At 43.6% G+C, this 25,615-nt stretch overlaps 1 protein-coding gene across 3 annotated transcripts in view; it reads right to left on the bottom strand.

Moving 5' to 3' along the window:
* Positions 1-25,615, bottom strand: part of PLEKHG5 (pleckstrin homology and RhoGEF domain containing G5) — a 575,902-nt gene that overhangs the window by 222,662 nt on the left and 327,625 nt on the right. For all 3 annotated transcript variants that reach the window (XM_086921583.1, XM_086921584.1, XM_086921585.1), the window contains exon 5: positions 1,958-2,049. In XM_086921583.1, coding sequence (XP_086777709.1) covers positions 1,958-2,049 — 92 coding nt within the window. The remainder of the gene's footprint in view (positions 1-1,957; positions 2,050-25,615) is intronic.

Genomic DNA, 25,615 nt, shown 5'->3' on the forward strand with positions numbered 1-25,615 from the left:
GACACCACTGGCGCCACATCGTCCAGTTGACTTTGCATTTTAAGTAAAGATCCATGCAATTCAATGAAGCGCGCTCCTTCTTTCCCCTTCCAAGGAACACATCATACTGTCACCATCCCTGCAAGGAAATTCCGTTCGGAAAGGTCGGCTCCATGGCAGGGCGGATAATATGCGCACTCCAAAGTTTAAAGCCATGCAGACTACAGTCAGATGTAGGACATTAACCACAACCTCTGTAGCCGCCGCTGCTTTCTAGTCCAGGGGAGATTTTCAATGTATACTGCTTTATCATCATACATTTAAGAACACAGATTAGGAATGCAATTTTACATGGCATTTCAATCAAAAACAATGGGTACCTTTATGAAAGAGTAAGGTGGCATCCACAAAAACAAACACATGCAATAGTATATTAGGACACATACAACATTTTATTTGATTGCATTGATAAAAGCAATGAAATGAAGAAAAAGCAGAGAAAAGGTGAAAAAGGCTAGATAGTGTGGGTGCTAGGTAATGGGAGAAACAGACAGGGCAAAAATAATAGAAAGCTAAAATGGACAGCGATTAGGTTTCTGAGAAGAGGTACATCGGGATTAGTAAATTGTACGTTTAAAATAGCACTGGCAAAGCCAATAGGTCTGGCATGGCAAGCTTGCAATTTCGATTTTTATTATTTTTGCAATATGTGCATTACACCCAAATGTTTTAGCAAACATAAAAATGAAATAGTGGCCCAGCAGCCCAACACAATTGCCCTGGCACTGAAGTTCACTCTCTTTCAGGCATCTGCACACATGTGACCAGGCATATTGCTATCACTCACAGTCAGTGAATGAAGTGGGCTGACCAACTGCCACATAGTGTATGATCTAGTGGGCGGAAGCGAAACGTGAATAACACCTGAACAGCCCAAAGGATGAGGATGTAGTGGGCTGATTGAAAGCCCTTGCATGTATTTTCATTATGATTTTTGTACAATAATGAGGCTGGCTATACAGCTAAAACTGTCCCTGGGCCAGATTAAAAAAAATGCTAGACAGGCAGAATAAAGGAGAATGCAGGGAGGTAATAGCTAAAAATGGATGAGGTAAAATGAGGATAAAACGGGCAGCATGGGTAAAGAATGGAAGCGACATATATATATCAAAACTGGTAATAGAGGAGAGGGAGAAAAAGAGTGTAAGATCAAAGACAGAACGATAGTGAACAAGTTGAGGAGAAAATGTGGATAGAAAACAAGAAGTAGATGATAAGAGGAAAAAAGTAGTGATGTGGAAGCGAGGAAATTGGGTTGTCTAAAAGACCACAAATGTAATAGTAGAGGAACTTTGCGGAAAAAAATGTAAACAAAAAAATGTAATCAACTGAGAAGAAAACAAAGGTAGGTGGAAGGAAACAAGCACGTTGGTAGGATGGAAAAGGGTCACAGCAAGAAAATGAGAACGAGTCAACAAGTGAATTGGTCTTAAATACAATGTAAAATGAGAAAGCAGCTGGGGAGAAAAGCAGAATTCTCAATGGGTGAAAGAAGATATAAAGAGAAGAAGCAGATTTCATAAAAATGTGCTCACTCTTGCTGGCGGCCACTGGAAACTTTACATCAAGAACATTTTCCAAGGTTGCACCTAAATTTAGGTTTCGTCAAAACACTGGCTGGATGTGGCCAAGGTAGCACGCAACATTAGGTGGGCAGAGACAATGCTGTTATTTCACCATTCACCCATCACTCCAGCAAACTACCGGGAGTGGAGCAGGGATGCACACCTCCTGCTTCCCTTCCTTGAGAATGTAAGCTGTGCCATATCTTTTTTGCTGCAGTCTAGCTGAAAACTTTATTTCATGAATGCTTTCGAGGAGAAGGCTCATCGCAAAACATTCTCAGAAAAATCACCACACGTTCAATGCCAGACATTTTGTAATCGGAAATAACCAGGAAGAAATCTTTAACAATTACCCGAGCGATTTCTTCTTCATGGCTGGGACGATCTCAGTTTCAATATCCACGGTCAAATCAAACTTCAGGGTGAAACATTCTTTACTTGGGTCCTGTGTAGAGAGGCAAACACAGTGAGAGATGATATTACAATTTTTTTTGCACTTTTTAAGGTAAACCTCACTAAATGCATTATCCCACCCTACATTTTTGTACCATGTGACAAATGAGGAGCACATGAACTGTAACAAAATTACAAAGGTGATACACGATTACATAAACATCTCTATATCAATGCAGATATGCGGCGTATTGCTTATATAGGATGCCATTACTCCGAACACTATATCTGAAACCCGGTTATTCACTCTTCTGATGTAAGAGCAGTAAAATATTGTCTTCAAAGTCAGTCTTAAGACAGAAACTGCTCACCCCACCTCCCCATGGCCTTCAGAGTCCCAATAGAAGGCAGTGGAATGGCAGATAATCTGACCTCTCATCTGCCCTCTCCTGCCTCTCTTAGACTCCAACTGGAGGCTTCCGCTATGTCTGCCATGGATCTCTGCAGACCCGTAGCTGACAGTGCAGTGTAGCAGTCAGCATGGGTGCAGCTCTCCACTTTGACACTGAGTACAGAGTGTGGCTTCAGATGGAGTGTGGGGACAAGTCCTAATGATAGGGTGAGATTTGCTATTCTATCTGGGATGGCAGGAGGCCTGATATTTTTTCTATCGAGGATCAACTCCGCCATGCCCAGGAACACAGAATAATTGTAATAAAAGTGTGAAAAATACCATAATTTATAATCCAAAGCCTGAACTTAAGAAAGTCTGTGAAATATATATTATGGCAGCTTCCGGTGGTGTGCTAGGTTTCGGTTTACACAATGCAAACCCACATACACACAGAGAGGGCAACTTTAGCTAGAGTAGTGGAACATGAACAGTAATTAATAGAATGATAATTATCATCATTTTAAGAAGAAGAATATTTGTACAGTAAAGGAGGGCTCCTACAGCAAAAGCCAAAGATTTGGATAACTTTCCCATTGCACTGTTCAGATATGAGGCTCTTCAATAAAAATACCAACAATGTCTACCTTCTTTTCTAATTTAAATGGAAGAGGAAAGGAAAGTGGTGATGCACAACAAATGCAGCACAATCAAGAATGTATTTGCTCATACACATGGATGGAAGCCTTAGAGGAGATAGGGAACTTGAAATTAACTTACTCTCTTGTAGTCCCCTGGCTGTCTCTATTTGCCCAGTTTCCGTTTCTCTCTCTTTTTGATCCACCAATCTCTCTTTAATCCCTACACGGCCAGCATTCTCACTGTCCCTCTTTTTTAGCTGACTCTGTTTTAAGAATCTCAGCGCTACCCACTTCTGAGTTCTCACTGTATGTTTCCTCTTTTTTTATATAGTGATAATTTAGCTCCCGTTTTCTTTCATATCTTTAAATCTTGGCCAATTTATCTTTTTATATTTGTCCCTCCCATTTAACTCTTTGACCGTCTTCAATTTACATTACCTCTCTCAAACGTCCCTTCCCTCATTTCTCCCACTTTCATTTCCTCAATGCTTATTCGTTTTTTCCACCTGTCTTTTTGCCCCTTTCTGTTTCTTCAACTATCCATCTTACTTTCTCTCTCTCACACAGTCTCATTAACCTTTATCTTGGGGACTCCTATCTGAATTCCTAATTTAAAAACAAAATTCTTGCAGAGGAGGTCTAAAGCATGGTACACCTTTTTCAAACCCCTTTAGATAGGCCTAGCCCTTCTAGGAAGTGGGTATTTCAACAAAATGCCTTGTGCAGGTGGGCAGGATCCAGCTGAGGATTGCACCCCTATAGACATAAAGGTGTATAGATGTATGAAAGCATGCTCTATCGAGGGAGTGGGAAGAAATGTGAGCAAGCTAGCAGCACCACATCCTCAAACTGCACAAACAGCCAGACCATGACACCTCAGTGAGCACAGCTGCAGCGGCTTCCATCGTGTGAGTGGGGGATTGGGCCAGCATGCGACCACTGACACTAGAACAAATACTCTCGCCAGCTTCTGCCAGCCCTGGCAGAATATCTAAGTGTGGAAGGGATAGATGCTTCAGAAATCTACTTGTCTTCTGAAATAATCCACTGCTCCCTTTTAGTGCCATGCAGTGAGGTGACAAACTGTAGCAGATGTCTCATTATTTCATCGCATTCATTACAGGGCACAAACTATATCAGAGTTAAGATTCTATGAAGTCTCAAATTTTTTAACATTTCCAAAAGTCTACATGCAGGGAGTGAAAGTAGGTAAGGAGCAATAGTTTCAGGATTCAATGATTGAAATGGCCTGTTAGTACTACCCTCAAACCCACACGTTTAAGGGTATATACCAACTCCTCTTCACTCTCTTCCCACATTGGAAAAGGGGAGACATGTACTCCTGGAAAAGGTTGGAATTCAAAGATAGGAGTAAAACATTTGTTCGTAGATGGAGCTAAAGAGGTGTAAGGCAAGTGAATGTGCAGTTGATTACCATATTTTCACATGAGCAAATATCAACATGTATATTTGCTCATGTAAAATGAAAATCACAAAAGTTTACTATGAGTACCATTTCCTGGCCTACTTCTTAAAACTTGTGTGTGCAAATTCCTGAAAGTCGTGAATCTCAACTAATGCAAGGACATGTACCTGTGGGACACTTTTATGACTTGACATATTCCCTTGTTTATGGAACTGGGCCCCTGATTTATTTTTATGTTGTCCATGATGGTTTTACAGTGATTACTCACTATGTTTTTCGTTTTAATATTGGCATCCATTCAACACATTTTGCTAAATGATGAATGAATGACTGAATGAATGAATGAATGAATGACCGGATTTGATATAGCGCACAGCTACTCAGACTAGAGTGTTCTGGCGCTGAGGGTGGACACGTGGCAGATTACTGAAGCGTAACTAATTCTTGAAAAGCCAGGTTTTGAGATGTTTCCTGAAAATTGGCAGGTCGGCAGTGGCTCTCAACGTAGCATGCACACTGTTCCATGCTTGTGCACTCAGAAACCCGAAGAATCTGCCCGCCAAACGAGCTAAGCATATTTTGGGGATACGGGCTCGATCGACAGTAGGAGATCCTAAGGTTCTAGTTGGAATGTAGCTGTTAACACGCTTCTTAAGGTACTCGGCGCCTTTGGCGTGGAATGCTTTAAAAAATATCACTGTGGCTTTCAACTTGATTCTTTCATTTATTCGCAGCCGATGCAAGGCTATTTCAGAATGGGAGTCATACGAGACCTGGGCTTCTGTCTAAGGATCGCCCTAGCCGCTGCATTTTGCATGACTTACAGGCGCTGTATAATGTAGTCAGGCAGGTCCAGGCACAAGCTATTAGCATAGTTCAATTTTGACTTCATCAAGGCTTGAACCACGATCTTCCTACTGTCCAATGACAGCAATGGAAGGAATTTTTTTTACCATAAGAGTATACCAAAACAGGAGCCAATCAGTGTTTGAACCTGAATACCCAAGGAAATGGCGTTGTCGATAACAATGCCCAGGTTTTTAACCCTCTCCTGGGCTAACTGAGGGGGAGACAACTCCACTGGCCACCATGTACTCCAGTTACACACTGCTGATTGGCCGAAAAAGACAATCTCTGATTTGTCCGGATTGCATTTCAACTGATTTATTTTGAGCCAGTTGAACACCTTTGCGAGGCAAGATCTAATGGGGTCTCTAACAAAGTCGGCTCCTTTTTCACACGTAAAAATCAGTTGTGTGTCATCAGCGTAGGAGATAATCTTAACTCTATCTTCCTCCAAAGGTGTTAGAGGTGACATATATATGTTAAAGAAAGTGAGGCTAAGAATAAAGCCCTGTGTCACTCCTACATTTGTATTTGGCATGGGAGATGAAAAAGGGGGGTGTTCAGATGTCCTGCATTCTACCTTTCAGAAAAAGAAGTCATCCAGGCCAATGCAGCCCCACCCATGCCCCCGTTCCGTAACCCGTCAAGAAGTCTCTCATGTGGGACCGTATTGAATACTACTGAAAGGTCGAGCAGTATGAGAACTGCCCTACCTCCCTGATCTAGTGTATCCTTGATGTGTTCTGTCACTTCCAACATGGCAGGCTGTGCTATAATTTGTCCTGAAGCCAGATTGGGAACTATGCAACAGGTTGCTATATTCGAAGTACTCTGAGAGTACTCTGTTTACATCTTTCTCTAAAACCTTAGAGAAAGCTGGGAGGAGAGAGATAGGCCTGTAATTGGCCGAATCGTTCTGATCTGTGGCCGGTTTCTTTAAAAGTGGTAGGATTTTTGCCTGCTTCCAGATCTGCAACATTAAGCCGGTGGAGAGGGATGAGTTAAGCACCTTAACGGTGCAATAGTATTTAAAGTTGCACAATACATTAGCAAAACTTTATCAAGTTGCAAATTATATTTACATTTTATGTTGAAAGCAAGCAATCACCGAGCTTGCTTTCATGCTTCTGCATTTATTTACATATATTCAGGAGGCAATCTGGAAGCATTATAAGTAGCCTCAAGTTGTTACATTTTGGAAATATATGTACATGTATGTATTTTGGAACCATTGTCAGTAACGCAAGCCTAGCTCACATTTCCTTAGAGTGCTCACACTATTAATATAGAATTTGGCAATAATGAATCATATATGCAAGTTTAAACACCTTATATGTATGGAGACATCTTGACTTAGTGGCAATCCTTTTTCACCGATCTATATTGTGGTTCCTGAAATTAAAAGCCAAAATGTTTGTGCTGCAGTGTGTTAGGCCTACTCGTCCAGTGGAAGAAATAAACATGAAAACTTATCATCCTTGACCCGAAACCACTGATCTTGGGTATAAAGAGATAGAAATTACACACTCCTGCTAGGTAAATAAGGGGGAGGGTAGGTGCATCAGGGCGAGCTACTTGGGACTTGGGGAATGGGCTGGGTCTGTATGTCGGAGACAGGACAGTCTTTTTATTATCTTGAATAGAGAATGGGGGCGCTCTGCGCTGCGTGCAGGAACCTGTCCTTACTTGCAGAGGGGAATTCTACACTGGCCTGCAAGGTCCTGCCCCTGCAGGGTATTAAAACAAAGCATTTACTGTCTGGAAGGATTTTGCCTATAGATGGGCCATTCAAAGAAAATGTTAAAAAAGAAAACCCTATCCACTGAAGGGAATAGAAAAAACATAAAATAAAATGACACAGGCCTTGGATAAACTCTGCCTGTTGCACTTATGTAACTTAAACCACAAATCACGTAAAGAGGGGTGATTCCGTCTTTGGGCAAATAAGTTCACCAAGTCACCAAAGCCTACCTCCAAACCTTCGTTTATCCTTTTCTTTGTACCTCTTGTTTATTATCGGCACTTATCTCCCCGTTTTTATGTCTTACTATACTGTTGGCTGTTTCACTGCCTACTTGCTTCTTTATTTCTCTTCACATTTTCCATTTTCTTTGGGTGTCTTCAAGACTATCTCCTGTCTCTCTACTTGCATATTTCATTGGCTTGTTTTCCCCATTCGCGGTCCCAAAACTCTTCTTGCTCTTCTCTCCTTCCAGTGGTATTTCTATACCACTTTTTATCACATTTGAGCCTCTACCCCATTTGCAATGTCTGCAGTATTTGTCTTTCCACCTCAGATCCACCTTTTTTCCTCTATCGGGCCACTTATCTACGTGCTCTCCCCTTCTTCATAGCCTCACTCCTTGCCTCCATCTCTACCTTCTCTGTTCTCTTCCATCTGAACTTATCTGCTCATTTGCCTTTTACAGTTAGCCACCCTGTCACTTTCTCAGCTCCTTAATGTTTTGCTTCCGTTCTCCTGCTTTCTCTCATCTATATCTTGTTTCCCTCTACGCCTATACCCTTCTCCCTGGTAAACAGCCTTTACAACAAAACTTTTACAACGCACTACCATTACGACGCAACCATTACAACGCAAACCATTACAACGCATTGCGCTGGGGGGCGCTCTAGGATAGGGAATAGATTTAATTTACTATCCAACACCTTCTCTACTATCCACCGGGACTGGAGTTTGAATTGTAAATTAAACTATTCACTATCCAGCACCTCAAAGCGCTATGCGTTGTAAGGGTATGCGTTGTAAAAACTGCGTTGTAACGGCATGCGTGATAAAAGCATGCGTTGTAACGTCATACATCCCTTCTCCCTACCTCCATTTACAGTATGTGCTTTTTGTCTTTGTCAGTTCACTTTTCCGTCCCTTTAATCTTCTTCATATTACCTCATCTTTTTACCCACTCTCAATTTTCTACCCTTTTCTCTCTCTCTCTCTTACATCCTTTTCCTCCACTCAATATCTCCACTGGTTCTCTTGCTCCAGTTTTATTTTTCAACTCTTAACATACTTCTTTTTCTCTATCTTTGCCAGGGTCTTCTTACCCCCTTCACTTCACCAAGCCCACAGTTTGCCACATTGGCAAAAATTGGGCAATGCTGCAAGCCCCACACAAAAAGGTCTGCATATCATTATCTGTCCCTGCGGTTTTGGGGACGAGAGCAATGTACTTGGTAGAGACCGAATTGGAAGGCATGGAAAGACGTGGGAAGGTTGTTACTTACAATATACAAAACAATACAAGTCATCTTTAATTAAATTGAATATTGACAAGTTATGGCACAAACAAATATTATAAATATAGCAAAACTTTGTGGCCTGTGAGGATATCAATCGATTCCAAAGAATGCTTTAATCAAAACAACATAATATTATCCACCATGGTAACATAATGTAGTCTGTCAATGAAACATAATATGACACACGGACACAAGAAAGCATTATCAAGTAGCACTCAACAGAACATTGGAATGTTGAGAGTCCTACTTAAGACAATAAAATAGCTCCGGGCTTATAATGGCTGTTATAAGCCCGGAGTCTCCACATTCCAATGTTTGTCTTGTTGTTTCTCACTTTTTAATTTAGAACATTCTAACCTTAGTGGAGGGGATGTTCTAATAGCCCTATAACCCTTCTGCCACTGGTTATACTGGCTGTTAAAGGCTCGTTATAGGATACAAATAACTCGGGTGCAGTGCATTTAGCAACTTGTATAGCTCTCAGCAGCTGGCTATACGGCTATATTATATTGTGCATTAATGCTAAGCAATACTTACAATCAACAGAACCTAAGATTTTTCATCCAAATAACATCCGATTGAACATTGACAGAGAATATTTATTAAAATATGACCTTACAAGTGTCCAGCACCAGCCAATGCTGTCAATGCCACATAATACTGTTCATCATATACACACAGCAGGATGCCTTGCATCATTGAGGCATGATATTGTCCATCAATGGCACAGACACTACACTCTCTGTCAATTAAACATATTTTCAACCAATGTCACTTGATAGATCAGTGGACACTTAACTGTACAAGAGTGAAACTCAAAGTACGGCGCGGGGACACATGCGGCCCCCTACTGACCCATATATGTGGCCCCCTGGTCAACAGCATCACTGGACTGCTGTTTACTCAACCCAGCACTAACATTAAAAATAAAGAACGGAAGTAACTAAAGTGTTATGCACCACTTAATTTTAGATACACCTTCATTTTAAATGCACCTTGCAAAAATGTGCTAAAGTCTATTCAAAATTAAAAAAATGTGTATTTCAGTAACATGCAGGACCGTTTCACCTTAGTACATCCATTTATATTGGTGCAGTTAAAAATATCGTTTTTTTAAAGTGATAGTTTTAAAACATGAATTTAGAAACATTCCAGCTTCCCTCCCTCCCCTGACAACCATGTCGACTGTGAACTAAGAGGCAAATCAGTTGTTATCTGCACCCTTTGGGTGGCCTTGGTTTCTATTTTACATGAACAACATTACATTTTATTAATTCAAACACAGGAGAAGGTTTTTTACAGTGCACATCCTGATGACATGGGTAAACATCGTTTACCACGAATGCAAAACCACGCATGTTATTACAACGTGGTCATTACAACGCGGTCGTTACGATGACCGGGTTGTTAGAACGCATGCCATTACAATGCAAGTCAGAACAACGACTTGCTGTAGGGGGCAGAAGGTGTTGGATTTGAAATCCAACACCTTCCCTACTGTTGCACAGACTGGAGTTGTAATAGTTAATTATACTATTCCAAAATCCAGCGCCCCCCCCCCCCACAACAAGTCGTTGTTCAGACTTGCATTGTAATGGCATGCATGGTAAACGCATGCAAAATAGTGTGGCATATTCGAAGAAATGTATTTCCAGGTCCTCTATGTGTGATTGCGATGAAAAAGAAGTGAAAATTAAATAAAACAAATTGCCTAGGATCACAAAAATTGTTAAAGTTAGGAAGTCAGGACTAATCCAGTGTGGTGTGCCACAGGGCTCATCACTAAGCCCCACGTTGTTTAACGTGTACATGGCCCCACTGGAGGAGCTGGTCTCTCCATTTGGAGTCACCATCGTCAGTTATGCTGACCACACTCAGCTGGTGGTAACTCTCTCTCACCCCAAGCTAGAGCCCTCCAATCTCCATGATTGCCTCTCCAATATCCATCAATGGATGAGCGACTCAGCCCTAAAATTAAATGGGTCAAAAACGGAGATCCTGCTCCTAGGGCACAAAACTCTGAATCTACCCCCAAACATCTGGCCCGCCTGTATGGGTGATCCCCCTACCCCCAAGACGGAAGTTAAGAGTCTGGGAGTATGGTTAGAGAAAGATCTCACCTTCAGAACACAGGCAAGAAAAACGGCCGGCATTTGCTATGGCTTATTAAGATCATGCAGAAAGGTGCTCTCCCTACTCCCATTCCAGTCCCGACTACTGCTGATCCAAGGCCTAATTGTGTCCAGGCTGGACTACAGCAATGCCATTTACCTAGGAGCCCCGGAAACCACTCTCCAAATATTACAAAAAACCCAGAATGCCGCAGCCCGACTGCTTACGAATACTCCAGCCAGAACATCAGCCAAACCTGCACTGAAAAAACTACACTGGCTCCCGATCAGGGAAAGAGTGATATTCAAGGCCCTTTGCCTGGCCCACAAGGTACTGCACAACGCAGGTCCACCAATCCTCAACAACTGGATCACACCCTACAGACCCACGAGAACGCTTCGATCAGACCATGGAAACCTTATCATGGTTCCCAGGGTGAAGAAGGCCCGCGCAGGTGGCCGCCGCTTCTCAGTCAATACAGCGAAAAAATGGAACGCACTCCCCTTGAGTCTTAGATCTGAACCTAACCTCCTGCGATTCAGGTAGTCTCTCAAAACCCTTCTCTTCCCTTAAATCTTCGACATCCCCTACTTTCAGCCATCAGGAACGTGAGGTTTAGCGCTGGGATACTCTTGGGTGACTACGCGCTCTATAAAAACCTAAAATAAAAAAATAAATAATCCCAGGTTTTCTGGTTTCACATTGAGGAATTCAGCCACTATATGTATATGGCCCGCTTGCCCTCCACCGACCTTACCATCAACACCCACCCAACCGCCACCCTGCTGCCTTCAATGCAGCCCTCCGTCACATCACAGACCAAATGTTTTGGCCCCTGAGAAAATGCTTGTGTATACCCATGCTGTACAACAAAACCAGGTGTTGCCAGCACCGATCGTAGGTAGGGGAGGGGGGGACGCATGAAGTAGGGAGGAGGACGGTGGGGAAGCGACTATGTAAAATTTAAGTAAAAAATGTTAAATATACCTTTTCGCCGCTTCCTTGTCTGTCTAACTCCAGTAGCCCTCCCTCGCTCGGCCACAGGAAGCAAACTCTGGTTCCCGGTCAGCAAATCACAATGCTGCCTTAGCACCTTTTTCGGGGCTCAGATGCTGACTGGAGGCCTGTGCATGTTCTTCAAGTAGGTTGTAATGTAGCCTGTATGGAGAACATGCGAAATGCGCAAGACTGTTTTGGGCGGCCTGAGAGGGCCGTCCAAGCAGTCATTGTGCCCTTTAGGAGTGTGCTACCACTCCTCCCCTGCCCCCGCCCCCTTTGCAAAGCTGTGGGCAGAAGTAGGAGAAAATAAAATGATAATAACGAGAGTTATTATCATTTTATTTTCTCTGTCTTTCACTGCAAAAAAGCAGTGGGGCGGCGCTCCTGCGCCTTTGCGGAGGAGCCACAATTAATACTGTCCGTCACCTGTGGTCAAAAATACAAAGGAACATGTCCATCAGCACCGCAGAGTGCTGTCCACCAGTGCCATGGTATATTATCTATCTGTGTCCAAAGGAGCATAAGGGATGAGTAAAGATTGACAGCGTGCCCATGCCTACCCCTCGATTCTGGCAGTCTGGGTGAAGAAGTAAAATGCTACCAGAGAAGATGCCACGACGTGGCTGTTTGCATGAATGAATGAATGACAGCATCTCTAAAGCATGCGGCTATTCAAGACTGTCCCGGCGCTAAACACAGCACAGAGAGCATAGATGTGTTTTAACTGTTTTCCGAAGGCAGTCTCATTTGCAGTGTTTCCTAATTGTAGAGGGAGTTGGATCCAGAGAGAGGGTGCCAGAAAGGAGAAGGACGAGCCTCCTTGTCTCTTTTTCTTAAAGAGTGGAACAATCAGGCACCTACCATTCAAGGAGTGCAAAGCTCTCTGGGACAATATTCAAGGGTTTGTAGTCTTCTGCAATAGGGGTGGAAATGGACGGTTAGGGAAGAAGGGGGGCATTTCATTGTCACCACAACAGCAGGCCAATGGAGTCAGTTCCAAGATCTGCTTCATGTAAATTAATAAAAACAGAAGAAACACGCACAGCTCCCGGCCCAACTCTTTGTGTGTACTCAGAAGTATCTGAATCCAGGAAGACACATTGACACTGAGCGGAGGGTGAATAACACACTGTCTTTACTCTCCTGCACTCAGTACTGGGTAACCGGTCAGGAATAATTTCAAAAATAGATATGCTAGAGTCACTTCCAACACCACTCTGAAACACAACACAGAGGGTGTTTGGGGCAATATAAAATAAAGCCTACAAAACACCAAAGGACTAAAAATGTGTACAGCCCCCACAGATCAGAGCTTGTGAGACCTGTACTGTTGGTGGCTGCCCAGCTGCTTCACTTGTCCAGCCTACCTGCAGCCAGGGAGAGTGCACCAATAAGAGGAAGAGAAGAAGGTCTGAAATAGCATCAATTCACTTTGACCTTCAGGTGGTTCTAGGCTTCATCACTAAATTAGAAGAAAAGCGGATGTGTTTACCTAAAAACATTTTCCACATTTTGGTAATAATTCCTTACTTACAGCCACGTAACTACTGACACCATAAACTACAAGCAGTTGACGTGGCATGCCATGGAAAGGTAATGTGTAACTGAACTGAAATCCCAAACCCGAAAAAGATAATGGACATGCTTGAATGGAGGTATGCTAGTTAGGATGGCGTTTGACACGTTTTGGCACATGCTTACCATTTTAAATACTTACTCAAAAACAGCACGATAGATACAGTAGGGCTCCTAGTCCACTGTCGGCTAATGGCATACTATATTTAGCGTCGCTGAAAAGCACAGTAGTAGGTGCAACCTACATCCCAAAGTCCCTTATAAATGACCTCTGTATTGCATATGTATTGTTGCCCATGGTGGTGCTAGCCCGTGTTTAATTTATATAAAAAAATATGGGCAGGAGCCCAAATATTTTCTTAGGAGCCCGCCACTGGTGCAGTCAAATGCAGGGGAGACAATATACCAAGACTCCCTGGTGCGGACTCCACGTCATGCCTCTTTCTTCCACCACCCCACACTTCCTTTCTCCTTCTCACAATTTTGCAGGTTCTTTTTCATGCCTAGTTTCTCCTTTGTCCCTGTTTTTCTATTCATCGTTTCCCCCTTGTTTCTCTCCCTTCTGCCTTTCTCATTCCTCCTCTGGGTCAAAGTGTAATGACGGTAATGAACTCCTGGCCCACAAAAAGGAGTGCCGGTGCTCAGCACCAGCACAAATTAAGAACTACTACTCCGCCATGCAGTGCTACTCAAGAACGAGGATCCAGATTGACAGGAAAACAATTGACCATGAAGCCAACAAGCCCTGTCTGGCAACCATCTCTGTTTGATTTAATTTTCTAATTAGGGGAGTGCTCGAGCGTGAACACTTAGAAGCAATCAGTCGAATTGGAAGGAGCTGAGAAGGAAGCACTGCAGCCTTGTAAAGTGATAAGTGGCTGCTGCAACTATGTGCACCCTCATCACTCAAGAGTGAAGACCGTGGCTGAGGGCTGGAGGACACAGGAAGGCCACATCAGGGAAGGAGTCTCCTGTTCTCACCGTGTTCAGTGACAGTAGGACGGCTGAAACACAGATCGGCAACACCGAGGGGGTCTTCTCTCTAATTAAGTTTATTTGTGTGTTTGATCAAAGAGGCAGGAGAGTGATTAAACAGCAAGCAGAAAGAGATTTTTTAAAAAAGCAACATCAACAGGACAAACACTTGCATATTTAGCAAAACTAATCCAACTCTCCCCCCTTACCAAGACCTTATAAAGCGCATGTGCGCCCCCTGCTGTACATTCAGAGTGCTGCACCTCTTGGATAAAATCACTGCTGTCTCCTTGAGGAAAGAATTAGAACTGTGTCTTCATGTACCGCACAGGCTCTCCCGTGAGGAAGGTCCCTATTGTTTCACAATTCCTTCACTACTCTCCTTTCCCCTGGCTACCGTCCTACGTGGGTTCCAATACGCCCCATACATGAGGGTGCATTTCAGTTCAAATGATCGAGCATGCTGGTACTGTACCCCATACGAGAATAATGGGTACAGTGAAACTACAAACCTTGTCATGGTTAGTAGAGTTAACTCATCTGGAAAACCGGGCCTGTCTCAAAGTTATCCTACTATCTGGACAGCTATGCCTGGAGTATATTCCTGCCAAATGCCTATTTGTTCCACAGTCTGCCTTACTGTCTCTTTCACTACTGTCCCTGTATGCTCTATCTCTCCATTAATAACCATTTTTTTTGCTTGTCGCAGGTAGAGGACCTTTAACGACCAATGAGGCCCTCGGCAGTCAACTGTAATGCTCTGCTCCGCCAGGGATGGTATGAAAAGGTTAATGGCACCACCATAGACTTTTGGTATTGCCTCTGCAGAGTGCGCTGCTCCACTCAGGTAGCTCCTCGTCACAGGTGATGGAATCTTACATATTTATTAATATAGGGACCTTTTGCAAGTTTCAATATTGAACATAATGGTTGACCTGCACTGCGCTAAAAAATAATGTTTCTAAATATAGGGTGTGGATCTCACTCTAACATACTCAGGGAATCCCTGTATGTTGTATTGGGGGCGGTTGTCATCTCACTTAGTACTGCTAAGCATTGTCATGCCATCCTAAAATGTGGGAATGCCCGTGATATGTAGAAAAAGTGCAGCCTAGATTGAGTAATATTCTGTCACTATATTGTGTAGTGATTACTGCTTTGTAGTATAAATCATACAAATGTCAATAAAACAAACACTCACATTGTATATGCAAATGTTCCCAGAGTAATATGCATCCTACTGCTATTGTTGAGTGTGGGGGGGCTGGTTGCCATGACTTACAGGGTGCTCTTCCCCTCCATCAACAATGGACATAAATAGCAGATTACACTCTGCACGTGTGCAAATATGGTTTATGCTGTGGTATTATTTTCCTGTGCACATTTTTTAAAAGTATTCAACCAATCAGGATAGAAGGGGTTACATTTGTGCAGTAATGTAACACCACACTGAATACACCCCCTAACTACCGGGAGAACTGTTTCAACGTGTAATATCTTTGAAATATATATGCATCCAAATCGTCTCACACCGCTAAAGGCTGCTACTCTCAAGGGTGTTGGTGCGTGCTACCAGGAGCGGATCTGATTATCCATATAGAACAGGCGTTCGATGGAAACGATTCCATACGCACTCAGGACTGGATTCGAAAAGAGCGGAGACCAGCAAATGCAACACGTTTCGCCCTTCTGGCCTTGATCACGCATAAAGTTTGTGCAAAACACCCCAGTATAAATGCATACATGCATGGGCATAGAAAAAAGACTTTAGAACTACAGGAGTCAAAATAAAGTAACTGTGGGCACCATACTGCATTGTATACGATGAAAGGCATCCAATCGTAATGAGCGCTTAACACAATATTACACAAATACTAAGTATAAAATAAACATAATATGTTTTGCCATTTTGTCTTTATTTTTTTTCACCAACAGAAATCTGGTGGAAATACCAACCACAAAACCCACGGAAGCACAATTAGCGCTCTACTCACAACTGGTGGAGCACTAAAAAACATTTTTTGCTTTATTAACTAGTGAATGAAACCACAAATGTTTGACAAAGATAGCATGATGAGAGAGAAGAATTCTAGTTTTTATTGATGTATGGCAATAGTGAGTATGAAGCCACAGGCGTCTAACTATTCGTATAACACATGTTACCTATTATTCAATACACAATTTAAACTACGAAAGCAGAGAGGTGAAGTTGTTCAAAACTTATAGCCTGATTAAATGTTTGGCGGACGGGTTACGCCTCACAAACGTGACCGATATCCCATTCACCGTAGTACGAGTTCCATTAAATTCTATAGGATATAATAAAACTCATAATTACGGCGAATGGGATATCCATTACGTTTGTGATGGAGTAACCCATCAGCCAAACTCGTAATCAGGCCCTAAGAGTCATGTCTTGATGATTTCAGAGTTTGGCTTCCAACTGTAGCACAATGGGGTTTGGAGGGTGGGCAGAATGCCCTATCCCCCTGGAATTTTCGGGCAGGTGAAAGTGTCCAGGTGCAGGGAAGATAAGATTGGTCTGGGGACGTAGTTTTCCAAAGCGTCTTAGAACATGTAAGTTAAGTCTAGGGAGCCATTTTAGTTTTTGGGCACACCCTGGCTGACAGGGACCCCATAGAAAAAGGTTTCCTGCCCACCCACCCTGTTTTAGTGCTTCGATGAGGCAGGTGCTGTTTTCAATGTTTTTTTTGTTTTAAGTTTTCGTTGGTGTGTAAGTGTATGATGTTGCTTTGTGAACAGGTGCATGATGGTTTTGGTATACAACTTTAATTTAAGGCAAAGAAACATTGGTCATATTGAGACCCAGTTGAAGCTTGGGAGGGAGGGGGAGTTTATGTATGTGCTGTATGCACGAGGTTTGGATGCAGGGGTTTTTGACTGAGGAGAGTGGTGATTGGACTTTGCTTGGGGTTTTCATGGGGAGGTGTGAGTTTTTTTTTAGATAGATATGAACATCTAGAGTGAAGCAAATTGTTTTAGTATATAAGGCTGAGAGCCAAGGTTGTTTTATTGATTAATGTGTGCACCTGTTTCATTAAAGCAGCCTTTTCCACACTATTTCAAGAAGTCAGCCGTTCTTGGGTTTCCCATCCTGCCCAACTACGCCATTGTGTTTAAAATTTGGGGCACATCAGTGGCGGCCCCCCCCACACTATCTGGGCCAGCTGCCACTGGAGCACATATTGTCTGGGAATTATTTTGCAAATGTACCACTTATTAAAATGATCAGTGTAGTTCTTTCAGTTCGTAAGTCAGGTCTTTCCACAATTTGAAAATGTTGATTTAGTGTGTAGTCTGCCTGATGACAACCCTGAAATTGCTTCACAAGTTTTCTCTATCAAATAGAGTTCTCTCCTCTCGGACGTACGATCGCTTACAGAGTTACTTTCAGGAAGGTTTTAAAGGCCTAGCTTTGCAATAAAGCCTTTGCCCAGCATTACTAGGCGTCACTGCCTCTTACATGACACTTACTTCACCCCCAATTAACCTGTGGGTGAATGTGTGCTGTATAAGTACAGTTACCATGACCATAGGTCAAATGCATTTGTACATTTATTTACAGGCATTATCACACCATTATTTCCGCTAATGCACTGTTCTAGGGAAATTTACGGTACGTAAAACTGGGTGGCCCATTTCTGCCCAGATATGAGTAGGCAATATTTGCTTTCTTCGCCTTGTGAGTGCATGCATTAAAATTAGTCAAAATGATGTTCATGCAACTTTTCAGCACTTGTGCCTAGTTCTAAACAGCCTTTAAGGGGGGGGGGTCGTATTTTCACACAGTGAGTGGATGCGGTCACTTGGCTTCCCCATATAGGTCCTCTGACTAAGAGATGAAAAATGATTAAAGAAAAATTATGAACAATAAAGGATAAAAGGTGTTTAAATGAATTATAAAGTAATGCAAATTAAACAATAACATAAAAAGATGAAAAATAGACTGAAAACCAATAAAAGGGAATTATGAAGTAATGAATATTAAACGTTGAATTTTCTTTAGAAAATGTGTAATGTAAACTTTTTTTTAAACGTTGTTAAAAACAAAAAATAACCAACAGTTTCACGTAAAAGAAAGCTCTTTGTTGGGGCCGGATTCAGTTTGCTGCAAAAACGGCCCTGTAACAAAAACGGCCCCCAGGGGCCCCACACCGGCCCCCACCCGTGCGACGCACCAGGGGATTGCCCGGTGCCCACTATGGCCAGTCCAGCCCTGGGTGATGATGTTTTCGGTGGCAGAGGGGTTGAAGAACTCTCTGATGATGTTGAGGAGATGCTTGCTGTGGTTAGAAATGGCTTCCATACTGTCGGCTAGGGTTCTCCTTTTTGTTTCTTTCAGAAGTTGGTGGTATTGGTTGAAGGAAGTCTTGAAGGTAGTCCAGCCTGTGGGCTCCTTGCAGGTGTGCCATTTCCTTTCTAGTTGTTTCTCGTTTCGTTTCACGTTCCTCAGTTCCATGGTGTACCAACGGGCATTTTGGTGGATCTCTTGGGATTGGTGGACTTTATATGGGCAACTCTGTTGGCACAATCAGTGATCCAGGGGGGAAGTTCTTGACAGTCTGTTCTAGGTTGGTTGCAGTGTTGGTTGGTGTTGAGGGAGTTGGTCCCCTGACTCTCAAATACTTTCCTCCGGCTGTGGTTTGAGATGCTGGGCGGCTCGATGGCGATGCAGGGGCGTCCTGTGATCGTGAAAACGATGTTGTGGTCTGTTTAGGTGAGCTTGGTGACATGGCTGTACTTGACTCTGTCGCTGGCAATGAAGATGGGGTCTAGCGTGTGTCCTGCATTGTGAGTGGGGTTGGTGACTAGCTAGGTGAGGTTGATGTAGTTGATACTTTCAAGGAGGTTGCCTGTGTTGGTGTCGTTAAGGTCTCTGTGGTGAAAATTTAGGTCTCTGAGGAAGATGTAGTAATTGGAGTCAATGGTGAGCAGCGTGATGAATTTGTGGATGGCCTTGCAGAAGCGGGGTCGTGGTCCTGGTGGTCTGTCAATTAAATATACATAAAAATTACAGTTTAGTAACTAGTAGCCTTTTTTTAATACAGATTCACTCACTACAATCTGTGCTTGACATTAGCTGTGGTCACTAAATGGGTGTTTGTTACCTCCATCCCCTGAATTTAGCAAGTCAAATGATCTGCTTCCATTTTACTACCCAGCCCTTGGCCACTGGATTCCCTCTAAGGCCCTCATTAGAGGAATGATGGTAATTCCGATTCAGCCATCAACAGGTAAACTAATCTGGATTAGAAGCTGTGCCGAAGCATCACACTTCCAAGATCATACCACTAACAACTACCAGAGCGTGTCCACGTAAAAGGAAGGCAGAAGGAGATGAAAACATGCAAGAGTAAATACGCAAATGCGGATTCTTGTGGTTTGCCCAATGTGCAAGTCAACAACTCAGTAGAATCATTAATTTCAATGCAGTATTTCGGCTGTGGTATTCCTGCAGAAGTCATCGTGAGGGCCTTAGACTTCAAACATAGAATTATTCGAAAATCTCTTCCTTTTAACAAAGAAATACATAATCGAGAAAACATTAGCAAGAAAACCCTAACACGGAAATTGATGCCCTTAGAAATGGACCAGACAAGATCAAGACAAAGAAGTAGGGGTGACAATGAGATGAGTTTTGGGGGGGAGCTATTCTCAGTTAAAGGCATTACCTCCTCAACCTATTTCTCCAACCACTCCTTACTACATAAGGAGTCCAATCTCCCAGTCAGGTACCACATGACCCAGTTCAACCAATGAAAGATACCCTACCCACTTCCTGCTTTTCATACCCCTCCTATCCATCTATTAACTGCACCATAAAGAGGGAGGAGACACACTGTGCCTCCTTTTGAGTAACCTGCCTCCGCAGACAGACAGTCATCACATTGAACTGACTATTCAAGGAATTATTTACCTGCGAAGCTTAAGGTATGCCCTGTGGTTGCTAGGCTCTCTCTCTTGACCCCTTGTTAAGCAGGATAGCTTGTTGGGCTTGCTTTCAGAGTTTAGGAGGGGTTTACTCCAGGCATAGCAATTGGAAGGGGCAGTGCTCCTTTATCTTATTAAATTTCCTATCCCCGATGAGTTGCCCCAGGTGCTGGCTTTGAGGCCCTTTGCCACCTGTGAAGAGTTTTCTCCTTTGCAATCCTTATATATGGGGGAAAAATGAAGGGTCCCTTTTCAAGAAAAAAGGGTGTTATTATCAAAGCAAGGTTGTTTATGTTTTACAATAATTCAACATGCTCTACCCAGTTGTGTATGTTTACCATTTGTACAGATCACGAGGCTTGATTCTAGCTCCCGCCTCCATGTTCTGGTTTCGCTCTCTTTCAATGAGAGAACAGGTGCCCGTTCTTGTGCCCGCGACCCCATCTCTCTTACCTTTGGGAGTCCGCATCTTCTCTTCCTATCGGTGTGGAGAGCGAACGTCTCTGCTCTTTGCTATGAGCGTTGTGTTCAATTATAAAAAAAAAAAAGAAGGGAGCGGAGCATATCATAACTTTCTGGATTTTAAACCACAAGAGCTGTACTTTACGGAGGAGGTTCTTGGTCTCTGATAGAGGCTGCTACGGGACCAACTTGGAACCTTTGTATGCGGAAATTTCTTATTAAAATATTTTATTCTTATTAAAATATTGCCATTATTATTTCTAATTAAAAAAAGTACATTTCCGTTTTTTTTCAAGAATTAGAGATGATAATTATAATATTCGAAGGAGATTGGTTTTTTTATATACAAAAAAAGATGGCCTTCTAAATGGATTGCTTCCTTTTATTTTTTCCTGTGCGTTTTCAAAGGGGAAGGTGAAAGGGAATTCGGTACTTGCAGGCATTAGCTTTTTTAAGACACACAAGGATTTCTCACCATGTTCCCTATTGTGATATATCATTCATGGCACACACAAATTACCCCCCCCCCCAACAAACATAACTGGTCTAAGGATGCTAATGTTGTCAAGAACCACTGTATGAAGAATGTACTCCTATGCGTTCCCTCTGGCTATGATAATGTGATGACCATATGCAGTATTTGATTTCCGCTTTCACTGTGACTTTTCAACATCCCAAGAGTGGTGCTGCAAGTGGTTATAACACTACTCCTCCCTTCCATCCTATGTTTCTACTGTGAAGATTTCATCACCATCCTCTGTGTCAACTTGGCCTTCCCCAGAGTATGTTGACGAAGAGTGTCACATGGCTGATTCTACTCAAAGGGACAAATTCCTTAAAATACCAGAGCTCGCCGTGCTTTCATGGTATCTGTCGGACAGTCTGCAAATTCACATGGAAGGTAAGAAGCCTGAAACAAGTTATGGACTTTTTCACCTGTTACAATTTCACCTACTGCTTGTTTGGCAATTAAATAGGAAATTATAGATTTGCTTCCTAGAGAGTGGAAGAATCCATAGAAAGCAGAGCTTCCAAAATGTCTGACATATATTTCCCTCCGGCTAAAGGGGACATGGAACTGCCAAAATCGTTTTTTAGCGGATCCAATGTTGGTGAACATGACCAAGCATTCCACAGTTATCACGGAGGAGGCGACCGTGGCTTTTGCCTAAACCACGCATATGCGTGATTACGGAAAATGCGCTCTAGTGTTCGGGATGGGCGGGGACTCGAAAAAGGAACAGAAGCATTGTAACGGGAAGCGGGCATGGACAGGTAAGTGGGGCTGGGGCCGGGTCTTGGGGTCACTTTCGGGGGAGGGGGGCAGTGGCAAGTTTTTAGGGCTCAGGGAGGGGTAGGAGGTCAGGGTACTTTTAAGGAAGGGGCAAGTTTTTAGGGCTCAGGGCAGGAGAAGGGGGTTGGGTAGCATTAAGGGCTGGGTTTGGGGGGAGTGTTTTAGGAATGGGGCGTTTTTAGGGCTCAGGGGGGCAGGTAGGGGGTTTATAATTTAGGGTTAGGGCTTGGGGCAGATAGGGGTTTGTGATTTAGGGCTCAGGGTGGGGGGCAGGTAGGGTTTGTAATTTAGGGCTTAGGGCGGGGCGGCATGTAAGGGGGTTGTACTTTAGGGCTTAGGGCAGGGGGACTGGTGGAGGAGTAGCAGCAAACGTAGCTATGCATATACCCTTACTATTCATGCCTTTACCACAAAATTGTGTGGTAAATGCATGTGGGGTAAAGGAATGCGTGGTTATGTTGCATTCATGGTTCAGGCTCCGTGGTTGAATCTTGCGTGCCTCTATCATACAACCACTAATTGTAGCTCTCCTTCACATCAGGGGGATTTTTTTCATCCGTATCCAGAGGACTGGCTCGTCTAGCTTCCTTCAAAGACCTTTCTTCAGGAACATATGGAACTGGTTTCTTAAACGCTGATGGACACTGCTCAATCACAAGACGTCTAAGTTAACTTCAACACAGGATCTAGAATTCCTTAGGGCCTGTTTCCAGATGCAGCTGGGTTTTGTGAGCCTTCCTCAGTCAAGGGTGGTCAAATTTGCAGCCCAATCTGGAAAAGTAGAACTCAGCTTTTGCAAGGGAATGGCTCCGTGTTTAAGGTCACATGGTATGTCCTATTTTAGGGAGTTCTCTTTAGGGTAAAGGTCATCTTTGAAGGGGTTCCAAAAAATTCTTCTTCCATTTTTGTCTTCTCCCTTTACGGGTATCATGTGTCTTTGTGGTACATCTATTGCACCACTAGACTCGTTCGAGATTCTATCTAAGATGCGATCGGGATCACCTCTAGATCCCTGTCCGGCCAAGAACCTTGCCAAATTGGCACACGTGATTAACCCTATGATCAATCCAATTTTGAATCTCTCCCTTGAAACAGGAATTGTGCCTCCAGCGTGGAAGGAAGCCTTGGTCCTTCCCCTTTTAAAGAAGTCGGCATTAGATCCAGGCACCCATGCCAATTACCATCCTATCTCACTGCTCCCGGTTCTGGCAAAGGTGACTGAGAAGCATGTACAGGCAGTCCTGGCGGATTTTGTGGAATCTCACGGCATCCTCCATTCTACCCAGTCCAGTTTTCGTGCTAACATGAGCACGGAGACGGCACTGCTTGAGGTGTCGGAAGCGATTAAGGAGGTCCAGGATAAGGGAGGAAAGGCACTGCTGGTGTTATTAGACCTGTCGGCGGCCTTTGACACCGTTCCTCATGACCGCCTCTTGGCTAGACTCTTGGAGATTGGGTTAAGGGGAACGGTGTTCAGATGGTTTGAGTCCTTTCTCTCGAATCAACAACAGACAGTCTGGGCCCCGCCTTACTTGGCCGCAGTACCGCCATTGGAGGTGGGAGTCCCCCAAGGGTCGATTCTAAGTCCCACCATCTTTAACATCTATATGTCCCCTTTGGCGGTGCTGGCCGAGGCCTGTGGTGCCCAGATTGTCTCGTACGCCGATAACACCCAGTTTCTCTTCACCTGTGGCAAGAATAGGGACTTTGATGGAGAGCTTATTAAGAACTGTTTGGGTGCTGTGTTCGGCTGGTTTCATATAAACCAGCTGAAATGCAACCCAGACAAATCTGAGGTCCTCTTCTTTGGGTGTCCACCTGACCCTTGTTGGAAGTCCTGGTGGCCGGCTGATATCCACCCCCCTTCTGTGGAGACGGGGCTGGCAAAGAATCTGGGAATCAAGTTGGACACCGGTCTGTCCCTTAAACCACACATCCTGGGCCTGGTGGGTCAATGCTTCAGGATACTGATAATGCGCAGGAAATTCCTTTCTCTTCTTTCCATCGCCCACAGGAAAAGTACAGTGCAGGCTCCGGTAGGATCCAGGCTTGACTACGCCAACGTACTCTACCTCGGCCTCCCTGATTATCTTCTCTCACGTCTACAGGTGGTGCAGAACTCTGCCGCTCGTGCAATCTTTGGCCTAGGCCGGAGGTCTCACGCTGCGGGCCTGCTGAAATCCCTCCACTGGCTTCCGATACGGAAACGCATCGAGTTTAAGATGCTGACCTTGGCATTTAAGGCACTCCATGGCTCTGGTGAAGGTTACCTAAGGAAGCGACTGGGATTTCACGTTCCATCCAGAGCACTTCGCTCTGCGTCCCTTTCACTGGCCACTATCCCAGCAGTTAGGCGTGCTCGCATCGGGGGCCGCTCTTTCGGATACCTTGCACCCCGAGCCTGGAATGCACTGCCACTGTCCCTTAGGAAATGCGTGACCCTTTTGTCTTTTTGGAAGGAGCTGAAGTCGTGGCTGTTCTGCAATTAACTCCTCTCGGCCGTGATGGTTGTGTTGTGTTGGGTCTGACAGCGCCGGGACACTCGGTTCTAGTAGCTGAGCGCTTAATAAAACTCTATATAACATAACATAACATAACATTGGGCTCTTACAGCTAGATTCATCAAAGGCCCGTTTTGCGAGTCAGTAATAGCGATTATTAAGGAATCGCTATTACAGACTCGCAAAACGGGATACATGTACTAATCGCAATTTATTTTGCGATTCCTACAGCTTCCTTATTTCCGATTAGCTAATTGCTAATCGAAAATAAGGAATAACTCCCCATTCATTCCTATGGGCCTAAAGGCCCATAGGAATGAATGGGAAGACATATTAATGTGTGAATCGCTATTAGCGATTTGCATTTTGAAATTGCGATTTCAAGGGTGCAGGGGTGTCCAAAGGACACCCTGTAGCACCCCTGAAATGTAATCTACATTGGTGTTGCGCACACACATGTCCAAAGAACATGTGTGTGTGTAACATGCAACTTTACCACAAGGTTTGACCTTGCGGTAAATAGCGGCCCAAAATTGCGATTTCGCAATTTTTAAATGGTTCATGAATTGCATTTAAGGAATCTCAAATAGAGATTCCTTAAATGCAATTCGTCGCAAATGTGCGAATTCTTTAATAGCGATTTTTGCATTTGGGATGATGAATCCCAAATGCAAAAATTGCGCTCGCAAAGGGCCAGATTCTCAGAATCTGGCCCTTTGCGAGCCGATTTTTGTTTCATGAATCTACCTGTATGCCTCTTGGGGCGTCTAGTTTGTCACCTACTGGATCTGTGGAATTAGACTCAGACAAGCCTAGCACACCTGGTACCAGTAATGAAAAAGACTTGGAGCACTTGCAATGGAGGATACATTTCACAAATTTGAACAGAGGAATTCCCCTAGCTATGCATCCTCTACTTATTCGAACTACAAATACAGGCAGAGTAGCATGAAGTGTCACTCTAGGCCAGGAGTTTGGTGCTACGGTATTAGAAGCTGCTGTGGCTTAATAGACTGCGTTTTCTTTGTATTTGCTTTTTTAAATTAAATGTATGCATCTATTTGGGGTCTCTGTTGTTCTGGGAATCAGGTTGCAATTTATTTCTATAATATATCTTCATATAGTGAGTAGTGGTACAAGAAATCGGTTGAGAAGGTAATGAACCAGTAACTTACTGGTAACCCTT

The sequence above is a fragment of the Lissotriton vulgaris genome, chromosome 5 (assembly GCF_964263255.1).
Source record: "Lissotriton vulgaris chromosome 5, aLisVul1.2, whole genome shotgun sequence".
NCBI classification, from domain to species: Eukaryota; Metazoa; Chordata; class Amphibia; order Caudata; family Salamandridae; genus Lissotriton; species Lissotriton vulgaris.